This window comes from Schistocerca cancellata, chromosome 5 (assembly GCF_023864275.1).
Source record: "Schistocerca cancellata isolate TAMUIC-IGC-003103 chromosome 5, iqSchCanc2.1, whole genome shotgun sequence".
Classification (NCBI taxonomy): Eukaryota; Metazoa; Arthropoda; class Insecta; order Orthoptera; family Acrididae; genus Schistocerca; species Schistocerca cancellata.
Window position 1 is genome coordinate 148801310 of NC_064630.1, and position 20332 is coordinate 148821641.

Below are 20332 nucleotides of genomic sequence, written 5' to 3' on the forward strand. Positions count from 1 at the left end.
TCAATACAAGAAATCAAGTAACCATCCCTCGTTTTACGCTATTCAACAGACTCCAGTAGCTAAGACAGTTATCTTCAAACTAATCTCTTTCTATGCGATTTAGTACCAGCTAAACTGTGGCAAAACTGTCCCTGCTACAGAGTGAAAGGAGTACCCAGTCCAGTACGGTATAGAAGGGCCATTCATAAAGTAACGTGGCAAAACCAAATTTTATTATATTCATTTTAAAGATACACTCTTAAGTTATTTTTCTACATAATCGCCATTCAAACTGAGGCGAATATCATACCGTGGCACAAGTTTTTGAATATCTTCTTCTCTGTACAAATCTGCCGCCTGCGATTTCAACCACTGGTTTATACAGACATGTATTTCGGTGCCAGCATCAAAGCGTTGTGTAGCGAGTCATGTCTTCATTGCTGGGAAGAGATGGTATTAGCTCGGTGCCAAATCCGGACTGTATCGCGGATCAAAAACCTTCCATCCAAAATCCCGTAGGAGCTTTCGGGTTCGATTGGCCGTGGGTGGACGTGCGTTGGGGAAAAAATAAATAAATACTTTTGCGCTAAGTTTTCCCCGACGCTTGTTTTGTATCGCCCACTTTGACTTTGTCAGTGTTTGACAAAGTTCAATTGGTTTGCAGTTTTTTGGCCACAAACACCTTGTCACAGAACACACCTCACATGTGGCGGGATTATCTACTGCAGCGCACATTTTAACACGCCACAGAAAGCAAAGTAGCAGAGACACAGACCACCGCCACCACTTGATGCGTACCAAGAGTATGAACGTTATGGCACCAAGATGGCGGCTGTAGCCCCGCCCACCGGCGTGGTAAGACAAAGTCTGTTAATTTCTGAGCAGCCCATTTAAATCTCTTTCCGTTGGAAAGGATTACTAGGGTACAAGGGACTCAGTTCGCAGTTGTGATGAACTGTTGAATGAGAGTGCGCGGATACGAACAGATTTTCATGCAGCAAGGTCCAGTGGAGCCAATTTGAATAGTGACGAACAGCTCATTTTAGACGAAATAGACGTATTTGATACAGTATTTTGACAAGCACCTAAAATATATGTGATCTACAGCTCGCTCTTCCCGAATACGAGTCCCACTGTGTTACTCATTGTGTCAACAAGTCCTGTGAGACTAGACACCTCCACTAACGGAACAATCCACCTTAGGCGGTCCGTTACTTGATAACGCTCAAATGCATTGGCTAATCCCGACACCCACGCCACGAATGGTAATAAGACGAAACAGAACTTGACAGCGACACAGAAACGACATAAACCGAATTTGAAATCTCTATGGTTTCTAAGTATACTCACCGGCTGTAGTTGGGGTCGCAGAGATACCTCTCCAGTCTGATGACTGGCGGCAAGCAGTCGTCCTGGCGGGTATCATACTGCGCAACGTCTGCAAAAAGAGAAATCGTTTAAATATAACGTTGTCGAGGGTACTGCCAATTAATGACATTACGTGAATAACTTCTCTGTTGTGACAATCAATTAATAATTTCACATCAATAAAGAATCCCGCCTCCCTCCCCTAACCCATGTCAATACGTGTAGGTGAACCATCTATACGTATGTCGCGCCTAGTGATCCAGCATTAAGCCGCGTGCCCAGAAACAGGAGTCACGGGATCGAATCTCGGTCGAACCACACATTTTTCAGCGTTCGCTTTAACGTAGCTTTCACCTCTCAGCGATGTGAGGAGTCGCCAGAAACAACACGGAGGTCGGACGACGACGACGACCACCACCACCACCACCACCACCACCACCACCACCACCACCACATAATTAAGTTCGTATGGAATCCTTAGGGCGCAAGTCCCACTCGCACTTGTCTCTCTCCACTTCCAAAATGCATATTGCGTCGAGGTTACTAAAGATTCGACGTTCCTGCAGGAAGTAGGCTACACGCAGTGGACAATTTTTATAAATCGGGTCCAAACACAATCTTCGAATAATCTGAAGTATTTATACTGCACCCAATGCACAACTAAAGAAATGTAGTCACGCTCAATATTCTTTGGTAACGCAAAGGACACGACTATAGGTTTAGAATGCGCTACTGTAAACAGCCCGAATACTGGTTTGAACACCGCAGAGCTTTATTTGGTGCTGTCCCACAGGAAGTGGTATGGCACTGCCTTCCTCCAACCACTAAACCGTTTTGTCCACGCATAATACGATAACCTACAATTTAACGTCGAATAGTAGAGAGGATATTGTAGACTGGCAATGGCAAGGAAATTTGCTAACACCGAGTATAGATTTAAGTGTCAGGAAGTCGTTTCTGAAAGTATTTGTATGGAGTGTAGCCATGTATGGAAGTGAAACGTGGACGATAAATAATTTAGACAGGAAGAGAATAGAAGCTTTCGAAATGTGGTGCTACAGAAGCATGCTGGAGATTAGATGGGTAGATCACATAACTAATGAGGAGGTATTGAACAAAATTGGGGAAAAGAGATATTTGTGGCACAACTTGACTAGAAGAAGGGATCGGTTGGTAGGACATATTCTGAAGCATCAAGGGATCACCAATTTAGTATTGGAGGGCAGCGTGGAGGGTAAAAATGGTAGAGGGAGACCAAGAGATGAATACACTAAACAGATTCAAAAGGATGTAGGTTGCAGTAGGTACTGGGAGATGAAGAAGCTTCACAGGATAGAGTAGCATGGAGAGCTGCATCAGGCCGGTCTCTGGACTGAAGATCACAACAACAACAACAACAACAACAACAACAACAATGAACTACGTTGCAATTTAGCATTTCTTACATTACTAAGTTGTTGCCATGTGTAAAAAGGAGTGATAAGTGACAAAAAATTATATGACGCCTGCTCCGGACCTTTGAATTCACCTATTGATTGACCAAGGAACACTAGGATGCAATGTGGCGACAAAACTATCTTTCCGTGGTGTAAGTACCACTAAGCGTGACCGGTTTGCGATTCATTGCTTGGTGACCTTTAGGACAATCTCTAGGAAGTCCGTCCAGCCTGTTTCTCTGAGTGCCGCCTGTCAAGTCCAAAACCGGCTCTGTGAGACTAACACCTGTGTCTGTCTAGACACTCCTATACACGATGGAGACTACCACCTGTCGGCATGTGTGTGTGTATGTATGAATAACTGGTGGGAGTCGTAATCGCAACTCTCCCGTAACCTAGGCGCCCCCAACATACAAACGAGAAAAGAGGGTGAAAAAAAAATATTATTAATCTCAGGAGTAACTCATAGCTAGAAGCTACCACAAAGCAATGTATTAAAACTTGTTTTAAGACTTGTCACCATAATCACCTGAGTAACGCTGATTGTGTACTGAAAACTCTCTATGGAACACAATGAATGCTCATGTAGTGTGCCAAATAGTATCGACAATCATTCGGGATACTAAAATTACCAGTTGGGCGATGGCAACCATCGAACGTCAGGTTACTCAACCATAAGCTTGAACTAAAGTCTCGTCTGTGATGAGAACCTTACAAATTAAGCACACGCTCGGTTAGAGAAATGAGGTTGCCGTACTATATTAAAAACGACAATCCTGCATTTGTCATACGGAATTTACGGAAAGCACGGGAAAACCAAATCAGAATGGTATAACTTTGGAGTCCCGCCATTCTGATGGCACTAATGCTCACTAGGTCACATTTCCCTGAAGATAATACTAGTAGTGAGCTCCACTATGTGATTTCAAAGATGGTTTCGATTAGAATATTAGATACTTAGCGGTCACAACGATTAAAAATTCTTGAACACGCTTCTCGAACCTCTGTGGCAATGCATTTGTCCGAATAGTATTGTGCCCCCAGCTGAATTCACTGACGGCCTAGTTGCGGCTACAGGCGAATGAGCGTACGTGACGCCTTCCTGAGCTCCTTCAGCCATTCACATTTCTTTTAACACTTAGTGCGAGTACAATCTTACTTTTGGAGAAAACACGTTCATTATAACCAAATTGTTCGGCAGTAGTTCCGGACTTCTTTCCTATCACCTTCAGAAAACTACAACGATCTACGCGCTCTTAGTGACCTACTACTATTTCAGGTGGATGGCTTCCGTTATTAGAAAATTACTTTCATTTTCACTAAACACTTCTCTCAATGTTATGTTTTGGTTCGTTCCTTTTCAACTTGTGTTATGTAGCTTCGATTTAAGTAACTTTACAATTTCGCAATGAAGCCACTTAAGGTCATAACCAACTCTCACTCTTGGATAGCATATCATACATGCGCCTTAAGAAGAGCTTTACCTGCAGATCACACATATTTTAATAGAAGTTGCAGTTACCGACCACCTGTGTCCTGCAGCAATAGTTTTTTTCCGTACTTGACATTTCCTTCAACAATAATAAACACTATCAGTTGGATTCCATTAGAAACCGTTGTGTTCAGCGACTGTGAAATAATAATAATAATAATAATAATAATAATAATAATAATAATTATTATTATTATTATTATTATTATTATTATTATTATTATTATTACTACTACTACTATCACCACCACCACCATCATTAATAGATATGAACACAGCTATCAGTCGAGTATCAATCGGTATGTTATTGCCGATCTAGTTACATCTCAGCTACAGTACAACCATCACCAGTGTGTTTAGAAGCGAGTCAGAGAAGTTTCTACGCACACGTTGTTGAAACGACATTAAAATGTCGATAGCTCAATTGAATGTGAATTTCCTGAGACGAAATTATGTACGCTTACAGACTTGACCAATTGAAAGAAGTAATTTTACTAGCCTAGTTCGAACAGAGCAGTCCGCAAGGGTTTTATGTAGATTAATTCTTAGGAAGTGGGACACGCCACTGCTCAAAAAGTTAACCGAGTTTGTCAAACAACAATAATAATTTTCATGTGTCCAAAGGGCAACTTCCTACGAGTAACGCTTGCTTGCTTGCTTGCTTGTTCATTTGGGAGAGGCGGCCGATGATCCATTTCTCCACAACGTAACTTTCACCGGCGCCCTCACAGAGTACCGAGCTTTTGGCATAATCTTCAACTGGACACCAAATCAAATGAATATGAAGCCGGTCCGCACGTTCCGACCACACGCATATCGGAAATCGGTGTCAATACTTCCGTCAGACGCAGAAAGAGAGGTCTGCTTCTTGGCGACTTTGTAGTTCAGTCCGCTGCGAGTTAGTTTAGTGTCGGAACCGTGTACTCCCTGACTGGCAGAATCGCCTCCATGTACCTGTTGAGTGGCGGGCGGAAATTGCTGAGCAGGCAATGGATTCCAGTCCCAATACCGCAGTTCCTGCCTAACGTGCTATACTGCCTGCCTAACAAAATTGTCAGCAATGACGCTACAAACAATTTAGGGAAACTACGGAACACTTAAATCGTGAAGACCTGACGGGCTATTTGAAATCGGTCCTCACGATTAGAATTCCAGTGTTTTAATCATAGTGCCACCCCGCTCGGTTCGATGCATCGCATTTCTACGGGGAACATCATAATTAATGGCGAAAATTTACTTTTAAAAAGTACACGATAGTAGAAGCAAAAACGTTCTAGTAAACACGGGTTTACAAACAACGAATGTTTCGTTACGAGCAGCAACTAACTTCAGTAATAACTACTGTTCTAATCGGTAAAAATTTATCTGAACTGTTAATAGGAAAGTTTAAGTCTCTGTCTAATCAGAATCAAATTTCATCCATGGCCCACTTTAACACAGAATACAATACAGCTCCAGTACATTACTTGTTACGATTTATTGTTCACACTTACGTGTTCAAAGGATATGTCCTGTGTGTCGTTTTATCATTTCACTGCAATTCTACATTCGCCTCTGAAGTGAGTTACTAATTCTTCAGAACGCCCCAGGATTAACTATAAAATCTTGAAAAACATAGAGTAATTTTCTGCTCTAGTTCTTCAACTTTACCAACATAAGTACTGCACACTTTGCTTTTGAGAACCTCTGACAGGAAAAGTACTGGCCTCGCTCTACCTATTCATATTTGGCCACAATGGCGAATTACATGTCTTACATACGCAACAAAATACGAGGATATGTGGAATACAAATAGGATTTTATTTACAAAATAGTTACTGACAAAGCCAAATATGATTTATCTCAGTATCGTAGCCGTTTAGGTCTGGAGCCAATTGCTCACGAATCCCTCCATGCCATGGTCGCCTTCGAGTCGTCGTCCTCACAGAGCTGTTTTAAGCGGCCCAAACAAATTAATATCGCAGGGCGATAGGTCCAGACTGTAGGGAAGACGATCAAGTTGAGTCCAGAGCATTTCTTCAAGTTTTGAGACTGTTCGAGCTGCAGTATCTACATCTACATATATACTCCGCAAGCCACCCAACGGTGCGTGGCGGAGGGCACTTTACGTGCCACTGTCATTACCTCCCTTTCCTGTTCCAGTCGCGTATTGTTTGCGGGAAGAACGACTGCCGGAAAGACTCCGTACGCGCTCTAATCTCTCTAATTTTACATTCGTGATCTCCCCGGGAGGTGTAAGTAGGAGGAAGCAACATATTCGATACCTCATCAAGTAACGCACCCTCTCGAAACCTGGACAGCAAGCTACACCGCGATGCAGAGCGCCTCTCTTGCAGAGTCTGCCACCTGAGTTTGCTAAAACTTCTCCGTAACGCTATCACGCTTACCAAATATCCCTGTGACGAAACGCCCCGCTCTTCTTTGGACCTTCTCTATCTCCTGTGTCAACCCGACCTGGCACGGATCCCACACTGATGAACAATACTCAAGTATAGGTCTAACGAGTGTTTTGTAAGCCACCTCCTTTGTTGATGGACTACATTTTCTAAGGACTCTCCCAATGAATCTCAACCTGGCACCCGCCTTACCAACAATTAATTTTATATGATCATTCCACTTCAAATCGTTCCGTAAGCACACTCCCAGATATTTTACAGAAGTAACTGCTATCAGTGTTTGTTCTGCTATCATATAATCATACAATAAAGGATCCTTCTCTCTCTGTATTCGCAATAATATTTGTCTATGTTAATGGTCAGTTGCCACTCCCTGCAGATCTTCCTGCATTTCGCTGCAATTTTCTAATGCTGCAACTTCCGACACTATCTATGCAGCGTGGCATTATCGTAGAGGAGGATGGCCTCCCGAATTGATTGGCCTCGTCTTTTCCGGCGATATGCAGCCCTCACCTGGTTCAATAGCTTGCAGTAGTTAGCAGCACTGACTGTGCGTCGATCATGCAAAAAAGGATGAGCGAAATGCCTCGCCATTTGAAGAAAACGGCTGAAAGAACGAACCTTGCCAACGGACAATCGAGTCTTATCTTTCACAGGTACTGCCCTTCCCCTTTCTCTGCCACTCCATATTCGCTTGTGCCGGCATTTCGTCGCAGGTGATGTGACTCAAAAGATTTCTCACCTTCCTTCGCAGACGTTGCTGCGGGCCTATCATAGACCTCGGAATGTCTCAATTTATGATCTACGGTCAAAATGCGAGGGCCCCATCGGGTACGAAATTTACGAATCTTTGTGTCATATGTGATGATCGACTGATAGCGCTCTTGACTTATTCAGACTTTTTCTGTAATTTCAGATTCACTCATCCGTCAATCTGCTTCTAGGACGTCTGGAACCACGCGCGAATGTTTTGATCCGTAACGCTTGTCGCGGGCAGCGATATTGTTCCTGATTTTCCACTCGTTCTCGCCCTTCCTTCAAGTCTTTGTGCCATGCAAGCGTACCATTCCTTGACAGTGTTTTTCCTGAACTGAACAGTCAAGCTCCAAAAAATTTTCGTTGCATGACCTCCTGCACAAGCATGAAATTTTATTATCATGCTTTGTACAATGGACGGGTGCACCTGTTGCTCCGACATCATGAGCGCCACTGACGAACTGGACGGGAGTGCGCAGTGGCCGACACTCCGCGCTCCGAAGCATGCTAGAAACGTGGGCCCAGTCCTACCAACCGAAGACGATCAGGAACAAAAATCCTGTTTACATTTGATTTACTCCCGTATGTATTTTCCTGCCATGAGCCATCGGTGAAATGTGATCCAAATTAAGTAGGGTTTTAATCTGTCAGTTTAGGTTTCCAGTATATCTGTACCACCTAGGGCAATATTTCCATACTGAAGTAATGGCGGATAATAATTTGCCGCAACCGTATCTCGCAGCAACTGCCTGTTTATGGACCCACGTTACGGGAACGTTTCTGCTTCTGTTATCGTATATCTGACGCCTGTAAATTTTCGCTGTTAATTATGATACACCTTGTAGCCAAACTGCGAAAATTTTTGCCTCTGTGCTTTCGAGAACGTATAGGGACAGAGTTCAACTCACGTCTTCACAGGGAAATGAACAGCTCTGTTGTAAAACCATTAGAGAGGTAAGTACGTATTTCTATGTCTGTGTGTGCATATTCCGTAAGCCACCGTACGATGTGTGGCGGATGGTACGATGAATCATTACCAATCTTTTCCCTTCTTGTTCCACTCGCAAAAAGAGCGATGGAAAAAACTATCTATAGGCCTCAGTATGAACCCCAATTTCTCTTACTTTCCGTTCGAGGCCCTTTCGCAAAAGTACGTTGGCGGAAAAACGATGGCGCTACAGCCAGCTTTTAAATGTCTGTTCTCTAAGTTTTCTCCATAGCGCTCCTCGGAAAGAAGGTCGCCAATCCTCCACGGATTCCCATTTGAGTTCTCGAAGCATCTTCACAAAACGTGCGTGCTGATCGAATCTACTGGTAACAAATCTAGCAGCTTGCTTCGATGTGTTTCTTTCACCCGATATGGTGGGGATCCGGAACACTTGAGCAGTACTCGAGAATGGGTCGCACTGGTGTTCTACATGCGGTCTTCTTTACAGATAAACCACGCTTCCCTAAAACTCTTCCTACAACCCGAAACCACCATTCGCTTTCCCCCCATTTCATATCGCCTAGATACGAGGGTGTTCAGTGAGTAATGCAACACTTTTTTCTGAAAGAACGTTAGTTTTATTCAGAATTCCAATAAATCTTACTATTCCCCACTCTTTTGCCTACAAAGTGGTATTTTCCAACATAATGGCTGTTCAATGCGCCTGCCTTGCGCTGTCTTACTGGGTTGGCCTGTACGGTCGCAAGGTGCTACTTTACTGGTCGACGTCGGAACCTAAGTCATGCTGCATCAATAACCTCCCCAAATCCACGTACTGCTTCCCGCGAAGTACATCTTTCACTGGGCGGAAGCTATTCTCTGGTGGACGATCGTGTCAGCACCAACAGAGGCGTCCAGCTGTGCAGCAAGTGTGATTACGATCCGGCGATCACCTCGAATGAGAGTGTACGCACATTCCAACATCGCAGGAGTCGAAGCTGTGTGCGGCCGGTCAGCGCGCAGGAGATCTGACAGGTTCGTGCAATCTTGCTGCAACGATGACATATGCTTCGCTCAACGACTCACCATACTTTTTTCACTGACAGGTCTCCGTAGACATTCTGCGAGCGCCTGTTACTATGTGAGATGCTCTGGTTTCCCGCCAAAAGAAACTCAATGACAACTCTCTGCTCGGAAAGCACCTCCATTAGAGATGCCATTTTGAAAGTCTAACATTACGGTTTTTGTTTGTTTTTCCTACTCATCTGCATGAAATTACTTTTCCTACATTTACCATATCAACTAGAAATTTTGTTCAAGTCATCTTGTATGCTCCTACAGTCACCAAACGACGCTACCTTCCGTACACAACAGCATCACCACCAAACAGTTGCAAACTGCTGCTCGAACTTCCCGCAAAATCATTTATGTATATAGAGAATAAGAGGGAGTCACGTCGTATTTCCCTGGGGCAAAGTTGATAATATCCTTGTGTCTGATGAACACTCTCCGCCGAGGTCAACGCACTAAGTTCTGTTGCTAAAACGTCTTCCAGCCACTTACATATCTTGGAAACTAACCCGTATGCTCGCACCTTCGTTAAGTCTGCAGTGTGATACCGTGTCAAACGCTTTTCGGAAATCTAGGAGCATGGGATCTTCCTACTACCCCACATCCATAGTTCTCTGGATATCAGGTGAGGAAAGGGTAAGCTGAGTTTCACACGAGTTATGTTTTCTGAAACCGTGCTGATTTGTGGACAGATCGTTTACTGTCTCATAGAATTTTATTATATACATTAAATGTATTCGCAGTTGCGAACACTAACAACCATCGGCTGTATAAGATAATGACAATGAAAATTTGGCTCGGACGGGGACTCGAAGCCGGATTTCCTGCTTTACGCGAGCATTCGCCTTAACCGCTTTGGATATGCCTGTACGACTCATGGCCAGACCCAAACATCCGATACATCGTCCTTCCTGCGTCGCAAGCTGTACTCAAACACAAATTGTATAATTCCTTACAGGGAAGCACATTTTAATTGAAAGTCGCTGTCTGGCATGGGCCAATGAATAAGACACTGTAGATCAAGTGTCCTTAAGAAGAACGATGCAATGTTCCTTCGGAGGTGAATGCATGAGAACACGTTCAAGAATTCTGCAGCAAATCGATGTTTAGGATACTGGTCTGTAATTTTGCAGGTCCGTTCTTTTACCCTTCTTACATACGCAAGCCATCTGCGCTTTTTTCTATGCGTTTTTTTCCAGTCGCTTGAGACTTTCTCACTGGGCGAGAGATTAGCGATAAATGCAAGCTAAATAAAGGATCAATGCTGTACTCTTTGTACAACCGAACTGCGATTCCATTCGAACCTGGTGACTTGTTTTCAACTGTCTCCGTTGCTTCTATACGCAAAGGATGACTATCTCCATCCCACAGGATTCTAAGCGATGGTCAAACGACGGTATGATCGTACAGTTCTGTGTGAACGATTTCTTAAACGCTAGTTAAAATATCAGTTTTCCTTTAGCTGTCTTCCATTGCCACACCATATTGCTGAACGATTGACTGGAATTAGGCTTCGACCCACTCAGTGATTTTACGTAATAGTCACGAAGTGGCGTACTCGCGAAAATGCAGCTGCATTTTCAGCTATCGAGAGGATGTAAAGACACCTGTCACGCCGCATTAGCGTCCAAATTTACTTCCGCACAAACAGTCGGACCGGGAGCGGGTTCCAGGAGAGGACCAAGGTTGCGGCCAATTGAAATCGATCGGACAGTGGAAGTATTTTAACGCCGGCGCGACTCGACTGCCGAGGAGCACGTGGCGTGGCGTCGCGTCGCGCGGCGTAGAGCAGAGCGGAGCGGAGCGGCAGCACATTACGAGTAGGCCGATGCCAGGATGCCGGCCTGCGGCTACGGCAACGGCCGCCTCGCCGGCTGAATCAATAGAAGACGGCGAGGAGGCTGTGCAGATGACGGTGGCGGCGGCAACGGCAAGGAGCTGCCTGCAAATCGATCACCTGCCACGGCAAACGCGTCGCGTGATCAATAGCGGACGAGCCTACGCGTCGCTACTCCGCAAGGCCAATCTGTTGCATTCCGTGCTACCGCCACCAGTGCCCGAGCGTTCTCCAGAGGATGCGGCGGAACAACCGACGCCAACTGACACGTGTCACGCAGCATCCAACAGATGAATTTTTTTACCTCTACAGAGGTGTGTGCCCCAATAGGGAACTTCCTACCAGATTACAACTATGTGCCGGACCGGGACTCTAACCCGAGACCTTTGCCTTTCGCGGGCAAGCGCTCTACCAATTGAGCTACCCAAGTACGACTCACAGTCCGTTCTCACCGCCAGTACATCATCTCCTACCTTCCAATCTTCACAGAAGTTCTGCTGGGAAACTTAGAGGCTTGGGTTAGAGTTCTGGTCCAGAACACAGTATTAAATCTTCCAGGAAGTTTCCAACTTTTCATTAGCACATGTAGATTTTCAACACACGAGGAAACCAATTATTTATGGATGTAACTGTTCATATGATTCAGAGGGCAACGGTTTCAACTGTAAACAGCAAGTTAACTCACATTAACTGATACGAAGAACCGATGGCATCTAGGACCGAATTCAGTCCTAGCGCGCGCACGTACGTACGTGATGCGCTCAATACAACCGCAGTGCGAATGGAATGGTGATGTATTAGTTTTCGGTACAGCTCCTGGTAATATCAGCGAGAGACTCCGCGGTAACGCGAAATAATTTTAACGATATTGGTATTTTAACACACAACACCCATCATCGCAGCTCGGCGATGAAGGGCAAGAAGATTTCATCCTAACACTAAGGAAGCAACAATAAATACTGTTCCATTATATGCTCCAAACGAAGATAAGATTAAAGCGGTTTGGTGACGTTTATGTTTAACTTTCTTAGGATTCCCTATCAGTTAATAATAAGCTTGTTGAAGGCGAAACGTAAAACAAGGCCTGTGACACTGTGGTAATCTTTCTTAATGAACAAAATATGGAAATGAGCGTTTGGCGACATTGGTCGGCCGCCTTGGTGCAGGTCTTATTACATTCGACGCCACATTGGGCGACCAGCGCACCGGATGGGAATGGAATGATCAGTAAGACAACGCAACACCCAGCCCCTGAACGGAGAAAATCCCCGACCCAGCCGGGAATCGAACCCGGCCCCGTAGGACGGCAATCCGTCGCTCTGACCACTCAGCTATCGGGGCGGACTTTCTTAATGAAGATTCGTACCAACAATACGATGCGAATGAGTGGCACAACGCAACACTTCAATGACGGGAACTCCGGGCATGGTAATCTTTTCCCACCACAGGCACAACTGTAGAAATCAATTTTGAAAAATGAAGACATCTCAAGACAGTTACTTAATCGACAATGTCTTATTGTGTACGTGACCAATTTCGGAACACTGTAAGTTCCATCATCTGAAGTAAAAAACAAAGGCAATGATCTGAAGTCATCCTCACTTCAATGTTGACACTGAACCAAAGGTTCCGTGGTAGAAGTTCCTTAACAACAGTTACCGCCAGCTGGGCGACTTGTCGCGTAGTACAGGGAACAGGTTGTTAAGGAATTTATGTTCCTTTTATTCTCTGACACATAATCTTTGGTTTCATGACAACGTTGGGATGAGGATGACGTCATATAATTGATTTTTTTTTTTTAACAGCAGATGTAACTGAGTGTTCTGAAACTGGTAGTGTACACAACAAGACATTGTGGACTAAGCAACTGTCCTGTGGTCTCTTCATTTAACGCTGAAGCAATCTTTTGTACAACCCGAAGCTATACATACAAAATCCGAGAGAAAATGGAGTAAGAACGTATCGCTGCCCCCCCCCCCCCTCTCCCGCTCCGTGCAAGTAGTGACGTCTATGGAATGGTTTAGACATCTGCTAATAATGGATTCGCAACACACGCTTTAATTTGCACATTCCAATATCACCAATTTATTGCGTAAATAAGTGAGAAGAGTCATGCGATGGCTCTTTCGTGATACTGCCATACTTGGCAAACTCCCCCCCCCCCCCCTCTCTCTCTCTCTCTCTCTCTCTCTCTCTCTCTCTCTCTCTCTCTCTTTCCTCCCCCCGCTCTCCCCCCCCCCCCCAAATTTAGCGGAGAGCTCCACCAGTGCTGGTTACCAAAACGTAGCTTCACATACAATTCGGTGGCATTTTATGACCGACACCTATGAAGACGTGGGAAGCTGGAGGCGCGAGGCTGAAGCGCGAAGCGAGGCCAGGCGAGATGGTGGTGGGCTCCAGTGAGAGCGTAGTAGCAGTCGTAGTAGCGGCGGCGATCAATAGCTCCGGAGAGAAGGGGGGTTGGGAGGCTGGGCCACGCCCGCGCCGCGCCGCACCCGCCAAGGTCAGCGGTCACCGCGGGCGCAGCGCTTCTGCTTCCTGTGTGCCGGCGAGCGCGCGCAGCTTCGCCGTACCACCTTCCACTCTCCTCTGTGTTTCACCCCTCTGCGCTTTACTCGCCATCTTCATTCTAACACTTTACGTTATAATCTTTATAGCTTTATTATTGAAAATTTCATACTCGCCTGTTTAATGGCGAAACTCTTTTACCTAAGGCAAGTAATTTGTAACATATCCACGCAAGAAAACAGGGGTCTACTTATTTTTAATCTCACAACGCACCTACTTAAGTCTGTGGCTTTCGAAAACGGGAATACAGTTATAGTATCTTTTATATTATGAAATGAAACTTTTAGGGAAAAAAATAATGCAACGTACTAAATGTAAAGGTCCAACTCCATGAACATATCACAGCTTCAGCTATCTCACCTCACGCCGAGCTTACGTAACGAGACATATCTAATTCCATTTTAAGTCTCGCCCTTTAACACGTTCCCATGTTGATTCTGCGGGGGGAAAAAAAGCAGAGCTACCTCTCAGTAGCAGCATTACTACTTTCCATGATTGTTGTTGAAAAAGGACATGCTTTATTTAAAAATTATTCCTTCCACATTTTTGAGCAGCAAACTACTCGCTCTCTTTTCTTATTACTACGAGCTGGAAACTATTTCGGTGACTTTCTGAACATGAAATGTGATCGAAGACACTCTTGAGTAACGCACCATAGAAGTCTTCTACACTTCCTGTGGCGAAATTTTTAAATCCAACCTTTACTATCTACTCCTCCCTTGCATACCATTAGGGAGAAAACCTGAATTGTGGATCCTTCGCTCAATTTTATTCTCTTTTTTTATACATCAAAATATACTATTTCATAACTTCGGAGTGAATGTCCTCCAAATCTGCATATAGCTACATTCATCAGCAATAGAAGCACATTTGTTTATAGAATCATTTGATTATTGCAGATATTGGTACTTGCGCTAGCAAGTATGGGAAATTATCATCCCCGTTCTATAAAATTCCAAATACATACTTAGAAAGTATAATTATTGTTCGTTAACTCTAGATACTTTCAAATATTTGACAATACACTAGCAAATTGGCGAAAACATAAAGAACCACTTTCTGACAAGCTGTAGGCCTAAACAGTACTGTCGTTTTCAACCTTTCCGGGTCATATCAGGTCCAAATTTTGTGTATATGTGCCGTTACTTGTTTATTCATTTGCAAGTAAATGATGAAATGACGAACTCACAGGAAGCCAGCAAACAGTATAAGGGTCTCCATCGTGTCGTGTCGTGTCATGAGGAACTTCATCTGTTTGTACATTAGTCATTTAACATCGTGCGTCATTCTAATTCTCATCCCACCTCTTCCTCTCTTTTTTCCACTTTTCCCTCTATAATTCTTTGTTGCCAACAATCCCTATTCAGTATATGACCCATCCAAGATTTTTCCTCTTTCTATCACTTCCAATAATCATCTTTCTTCCCATATTTTCATCCTTCCTTCTTCAAGCTTGAGTCCCTCAGTCCACCTTAAGCATTCTTTTCCATACGCACATTTCAAAACTTTCTAAATATATTTCTTCTTCCCTTTTAAACGTCCACGTTTCGCTGATGTGCAACACAACTCTCCATACATGACATTTAGTAAATATTTTCCTTTGTTCTACTGGAATTTTTCTAGTTGATACCAAGTGCTTCACCTTTTCAAACACACTCTTTCCCATAGATATCCTCCTCCACCACCTCATTTATTCTGTACAGATTCCATTCTACGAGGGTTGCCCAGAAAGTAATGCACCGCATTTTTCATCAACAATTCTTTATTGAACATAATGAAAATTACATACACGAAAGAATATCTATTCCGTTCTATGGCCTTCCTCCAGCGCGAAACAAGGGCGTGTATGCCCTGTCAGTACTAATCCTTGTCCTGGTGGCGGAGCCAGTGCTTCACTGTGTGAATCACCTCCTCCTCGTCCTCAAAATGTCTTCTAAGAATGGCATTCTTTAATGGCCCAAACATCAGCTCGTTGCAACATGTCAGGTGTGACAGCCATGGATGGTCTCCCCGACCGCTGCAAACCGTGGAGCTCCGCCGAAGCGCCTTCTGATGACCTCACCCTCCGTGCTCAGCGACTAACTGTACTTCTGTCGACAGCAGATGCTACATAGACTATGCACAAGCGTTTGTGAATATTCCCCACAGTTTCTTTCTCTGCAGTAAGAAATTCAATGACGCCACTTTGCTTGTAACGTACATCACCCACAGAGGCCATTTTGAAAGTGTCCTGCAGCTACCTTATCTGTCGGAAATGACAAACCTGGCGCTCACTCAGGAGACTTCAATGCAACGAATGCGAAACGTTACGTATGTATTATCTGTTTTCGGCTGAGGAGGAAAAAAAATAAATATGCGGCGGTGCGTTACTTTCTGGGCAACACTCATGTCATTTGACTTCCCAGGTACGGAACGGATGTTTCTTATTCCATTTTTTTCCGTCTAGGAATCCGCTAACTGGAGTTTCCCTCGTTCTTATCCTCAACACTTATCTTCCATCTATCAACATTCCATACGCCTTACCCTCCTCGCAATACGCATCGCCGGCCGCTGTTGCCGAGCGGATATAGGCGCTTCAGTCCGGAACCGCGCTACTGCTACGGTCGCAGGTTCGAATCCTGCCTCGGGCATGAATGTGTGTGATGTCCTTAGGTTTAAGTAGTTCTAAGTCTAGGGGACTGATGATCTCAGATGTTATGTCCCATAGTGCTTAGAGCCATTTGAACCATTTGAGCAGTACGCTTTTTATGATCTGTAGTTCCACCATCACTGATTGATCAGATGCGTATTCCATAGTCTTTATTCTTCCTCCTCCAATTACAATTCTTCTCGCATCCTCTATGGCCTTACCTATCAGTTATTCTTCATGTATGTAGAATAGCTTCGTTGACAGTGAGCGTTTTCACCTGACATCTCTCCCAAGCTCATCTCTTCCATCTCCTCATTCCCTGCTCTGAAACTCTTCTCTTTGCTTAATTGTACTGATTACCTACCTTCTTAAAATGGCGATTTCAGTCTTAATAAAAAACAAATGTAATAGGAAAAATTCATCATTATACACAGCACAATACAATGTCTACTGTTACGCAGCGATAGGCTAGGAAACAATGAGTGTGCGGAGAAGCATCCATACACACCACTCAGGAAATCAAGAAATTCTGCGGCTAAGGGTAAACTAATAGTTGCATGAAACCTTAGTCGACTACAACCTGTTAACTTCCTTCGTGAAAGCACAAACCCATATCAAACAATGCAGAATTTAACAGCCATAGGATTGCTCAAATTAAACGGAGCGTCCTTTCGTCACCCGCAGGACGAACTGAAGAATCAGTCTTGAGTTTTGATTCGGTAGCAAGGATTTATTATTAATCTTGTGAAATACATTAAAGCTAGTTCCGAGCATCAACATTTCGAATAAATGTGTGCTTTCGAAATAGCATTCAATCTACGTCAATCATTCATGTGCTAGCTGTATGTCGGAATAGTTACTGAAAGTAAGAGTTTGTTTTTACGAGCCCGCCTAGATAGCAGAGAGCGTTAGCACCCACTTGCGGGATTCGGGGAGTCGCTTCGGTCCGAATCAAATCCGCTCAGCAGATCAACACGAGGGCCGCCCGGCCGCCCTGCCGCCAAGCCTGGATGTAGTTGTAGGCGGGTTTCCCAGGTCCTGTCTCAGTTACACGGTTTGCAAACGTTCTCACACTTTTCACATCCGATGAATACACCAATTCCATCCAGGTGAGGAGGGAGGGGGTAGGGAGTGCAGCGCGCAAGAATGGCGTCTAGCCTCCCTCAACTACTGTAATTGCCAGATCCAGATGAACATGCCGACCCCGTGAAGATAAGGAGTCCAGGAGAATGAGAGGTACGTTGTTTATATTAAATAGTCTAATGTCAACTTACATTTGGATTGATACAAATCTCATTTGCTGTGAATGCACCAATACTCCTATTGTTGCTTTGTCAGAAGTGTTTATCACCATATATCATGATTATTATGCGCCACGGGTGAAAGCCTCATGCGATTTCCACCGCAGTACTGTCCAATCGCATCTACACAAAATGTCACTTCGCTTCGGAGACTGGCGATCACCACTTTATGCAGGAAAGTGTGAAAATGAGCATATCACGAAACTTAAAACCATACTGCGATCGCAGTCTTATGGTAAAACACAGACGTTGCAAAGTTTCTACGAAACAGACTGAAATAACGCGTTTTAGAAGCTTATGCTGGAATACTGCTCAAATCTGGGGGATCGATTTCATGCTTAAGAGTGCGGATATCTAGCATATGATAAGCAGCTAAAAGGTAGAAAGATTAGGGTTTAACGTCTGGTCGACATCGAGGCCTTCAGAGACGGAGCACAAGCTCGGATGATTTCATGGGTAGAGAAAAAAGATCGGTCGAGCGCTTCCAAAGGAACCATTTGCCTAGATCGATTTAAGGGAATCACGGAAAATTTAACTCTGGAAGGCCGGACGCGGATTTGAACGGTTCTCCTCCCGAATACGAGTCCAGTGTGCTTACCACTGCGCCACATCGCTCGGTGCAACTAAATAGCGACTCTTCCAATTCGCTAACTTGTTTTCGCGATACATTAAGAATCGAAGTACGGGGATAAAACTACGAATTTTTCGGTTTCCTAGGCATCGCTCCCACAGACGCAAAGGCAGCATTACAACAAAAAGAGGATAGGAAGAGCCGTTAATATATAGTATAGTTAAAAAGTCCCATGCCAAGTCTATCAATAGCGATTCGATTAGTAAATATGTAGAAAGACGGTCAAGTTAAAGCAGTTCTCACGCGGGACCCAGTGCACGCCAGACGTGATGTTCGTCGTGGTTGCTGTACGCTATGTAACGGCCTGCTACAGTCGATGACTGTAATGGCGAAATGCTGGTAGAGGAACACGACATAATGCTGTACAACGATCTGAGATATATACTAGTAAAGCTATTCGCTAATTCATTTGAATCATCAAATTTTTGATTTAAAGTTGAATACAGTTAAAGTGTAGTGTCTAACGTCGGTCTGCGCATGCTTAACAAGATTCTCGATGTTGTATTGGCTACCATCGCAGCGAAATAACGTACTTCATCACATACATGGGAAGACCGAGAATCGTCCAGTAATTCAAATTGAATGGAAGATCTTTTTCGATGCTGTTCAAATCACTGAAAACGATGTATACCTGCAAGATACAAACATGAGCCACTCCTTAGAAACAAGACATTTACAACAAATAACTATGACTATTATTTATAATAGTTCCATTAAATTAATAAAAATGGCTCACAATCTTTAAGAACACAAAATGTGATAAAATTACAGGAAGGTGGACGGCTCTCGACGCCTTCAACTCGTTACGGCTTTAGAATGGCACACGGGTCTCCGTGCATAACATACAAATTATGTACTGTCGAAAGACGGTATCTACGAATGTATTTTAACCATGACAAATTGTACCAAAACGTTCTTTTGATAGCTTATCATCGTGCCGCAGCATTAAAACAGTATAGGCTACTTTCACAGCAGACAAATTGTAATACTAAAAACATCTAAAACGGGAAGCCCATGTAACGATAATTGAGTTCCTGTCATTTTAAAAACTACGCGTTTTGCAGACATCCTCCATTTCGTGATATCAGAATACGTGGTATGAATATAAGCTTTTTCGATGATAAAGAAAACACACCGCATACGACGTGTGATTTCATACAATATGGCAGCTAGTAAATTTCTGCTGGTGACCTAAAAACATTGGCAAATTTCACTGGCCAAGTTCCTCTACACGAGGCAAAAACATGAGATGTCAGACTCCTCACTTAACATTCCGCACTGTGGCGGAACGTGGAATTCCACGTTGCTACGTCACCGTTTCCTCGTCCACGTGTCGCAGGACAGCTTAAATGAACTATACAACATTTATGCCGAAGGAGAGGAAAATAATGTACAGACGAACGGTAGGATAAACGAGTTCTTTCCTACATTTACTTAAATGAAAACCGATATAAAATCCTAATCTCCTACAGCCAGGTGTGACGTGGACGTAAAGAGAAATGATACTTGTAACGTTAAACGAGATCGAATTATTCACATGCATGAACAACCCATCAAGTCTTCCTGCTGTGGCCAAATCGCTGTAAGATCGCTTTATACTTCACAGGCTGAGAGGGGTCGCCATAACGGAATACATCTTGGATAAGTCGCCATCAACGTCAAACTGATTTACAACGCACGGTCCTATTTTGTGACTTATGGTGCTGCCTTCCTATAAACTTTATAACTCACCTATCTACCAAGTTATAGCAGGATCTGGACTGAGAACCACAGTGCAACTCGGCATTATTTAGTACTTTATGTTGTAGCCCTGGTGACAATAGAAATATACTGTTTCAACGGACCAGCACACTAAAGCTATATAAGCAAAACGCACCATCTTTGTTTTCCTAATTTAATTCTGGGAAACGCTACGTAGGTTGTAATAAGTATTACAGTAC

The 20332-nt window shown here is 43.9% G+C and overlaps 1 protein-coding gene across 3 annotated transcripts in view; it reads right to left on the reverse strand.

The window, feature by feature from the left end:
• The window catches only part of LOC126188967 (serine/threonine-protein phosphatase 4 regulatory subunit 1-like), a 328109-nt gene that overhangs the window by 166698 nt on the left and 141079 nt on the right, over positions 1–20332 (reverse strand). For all 3 annotated transcript variants that reach the window (XM_049930729.1, XM_049930728.1, XM_049930730.1), the window contains one exon: positions 1330–1417. In XM_049930729.1, coding sequence (XP_049786686.1) covers positions 1330–1417 — 88 coding nt within the window. The remainder of the gene's footprint in view (positions 1–1329; positions 1418–20332) is intronic.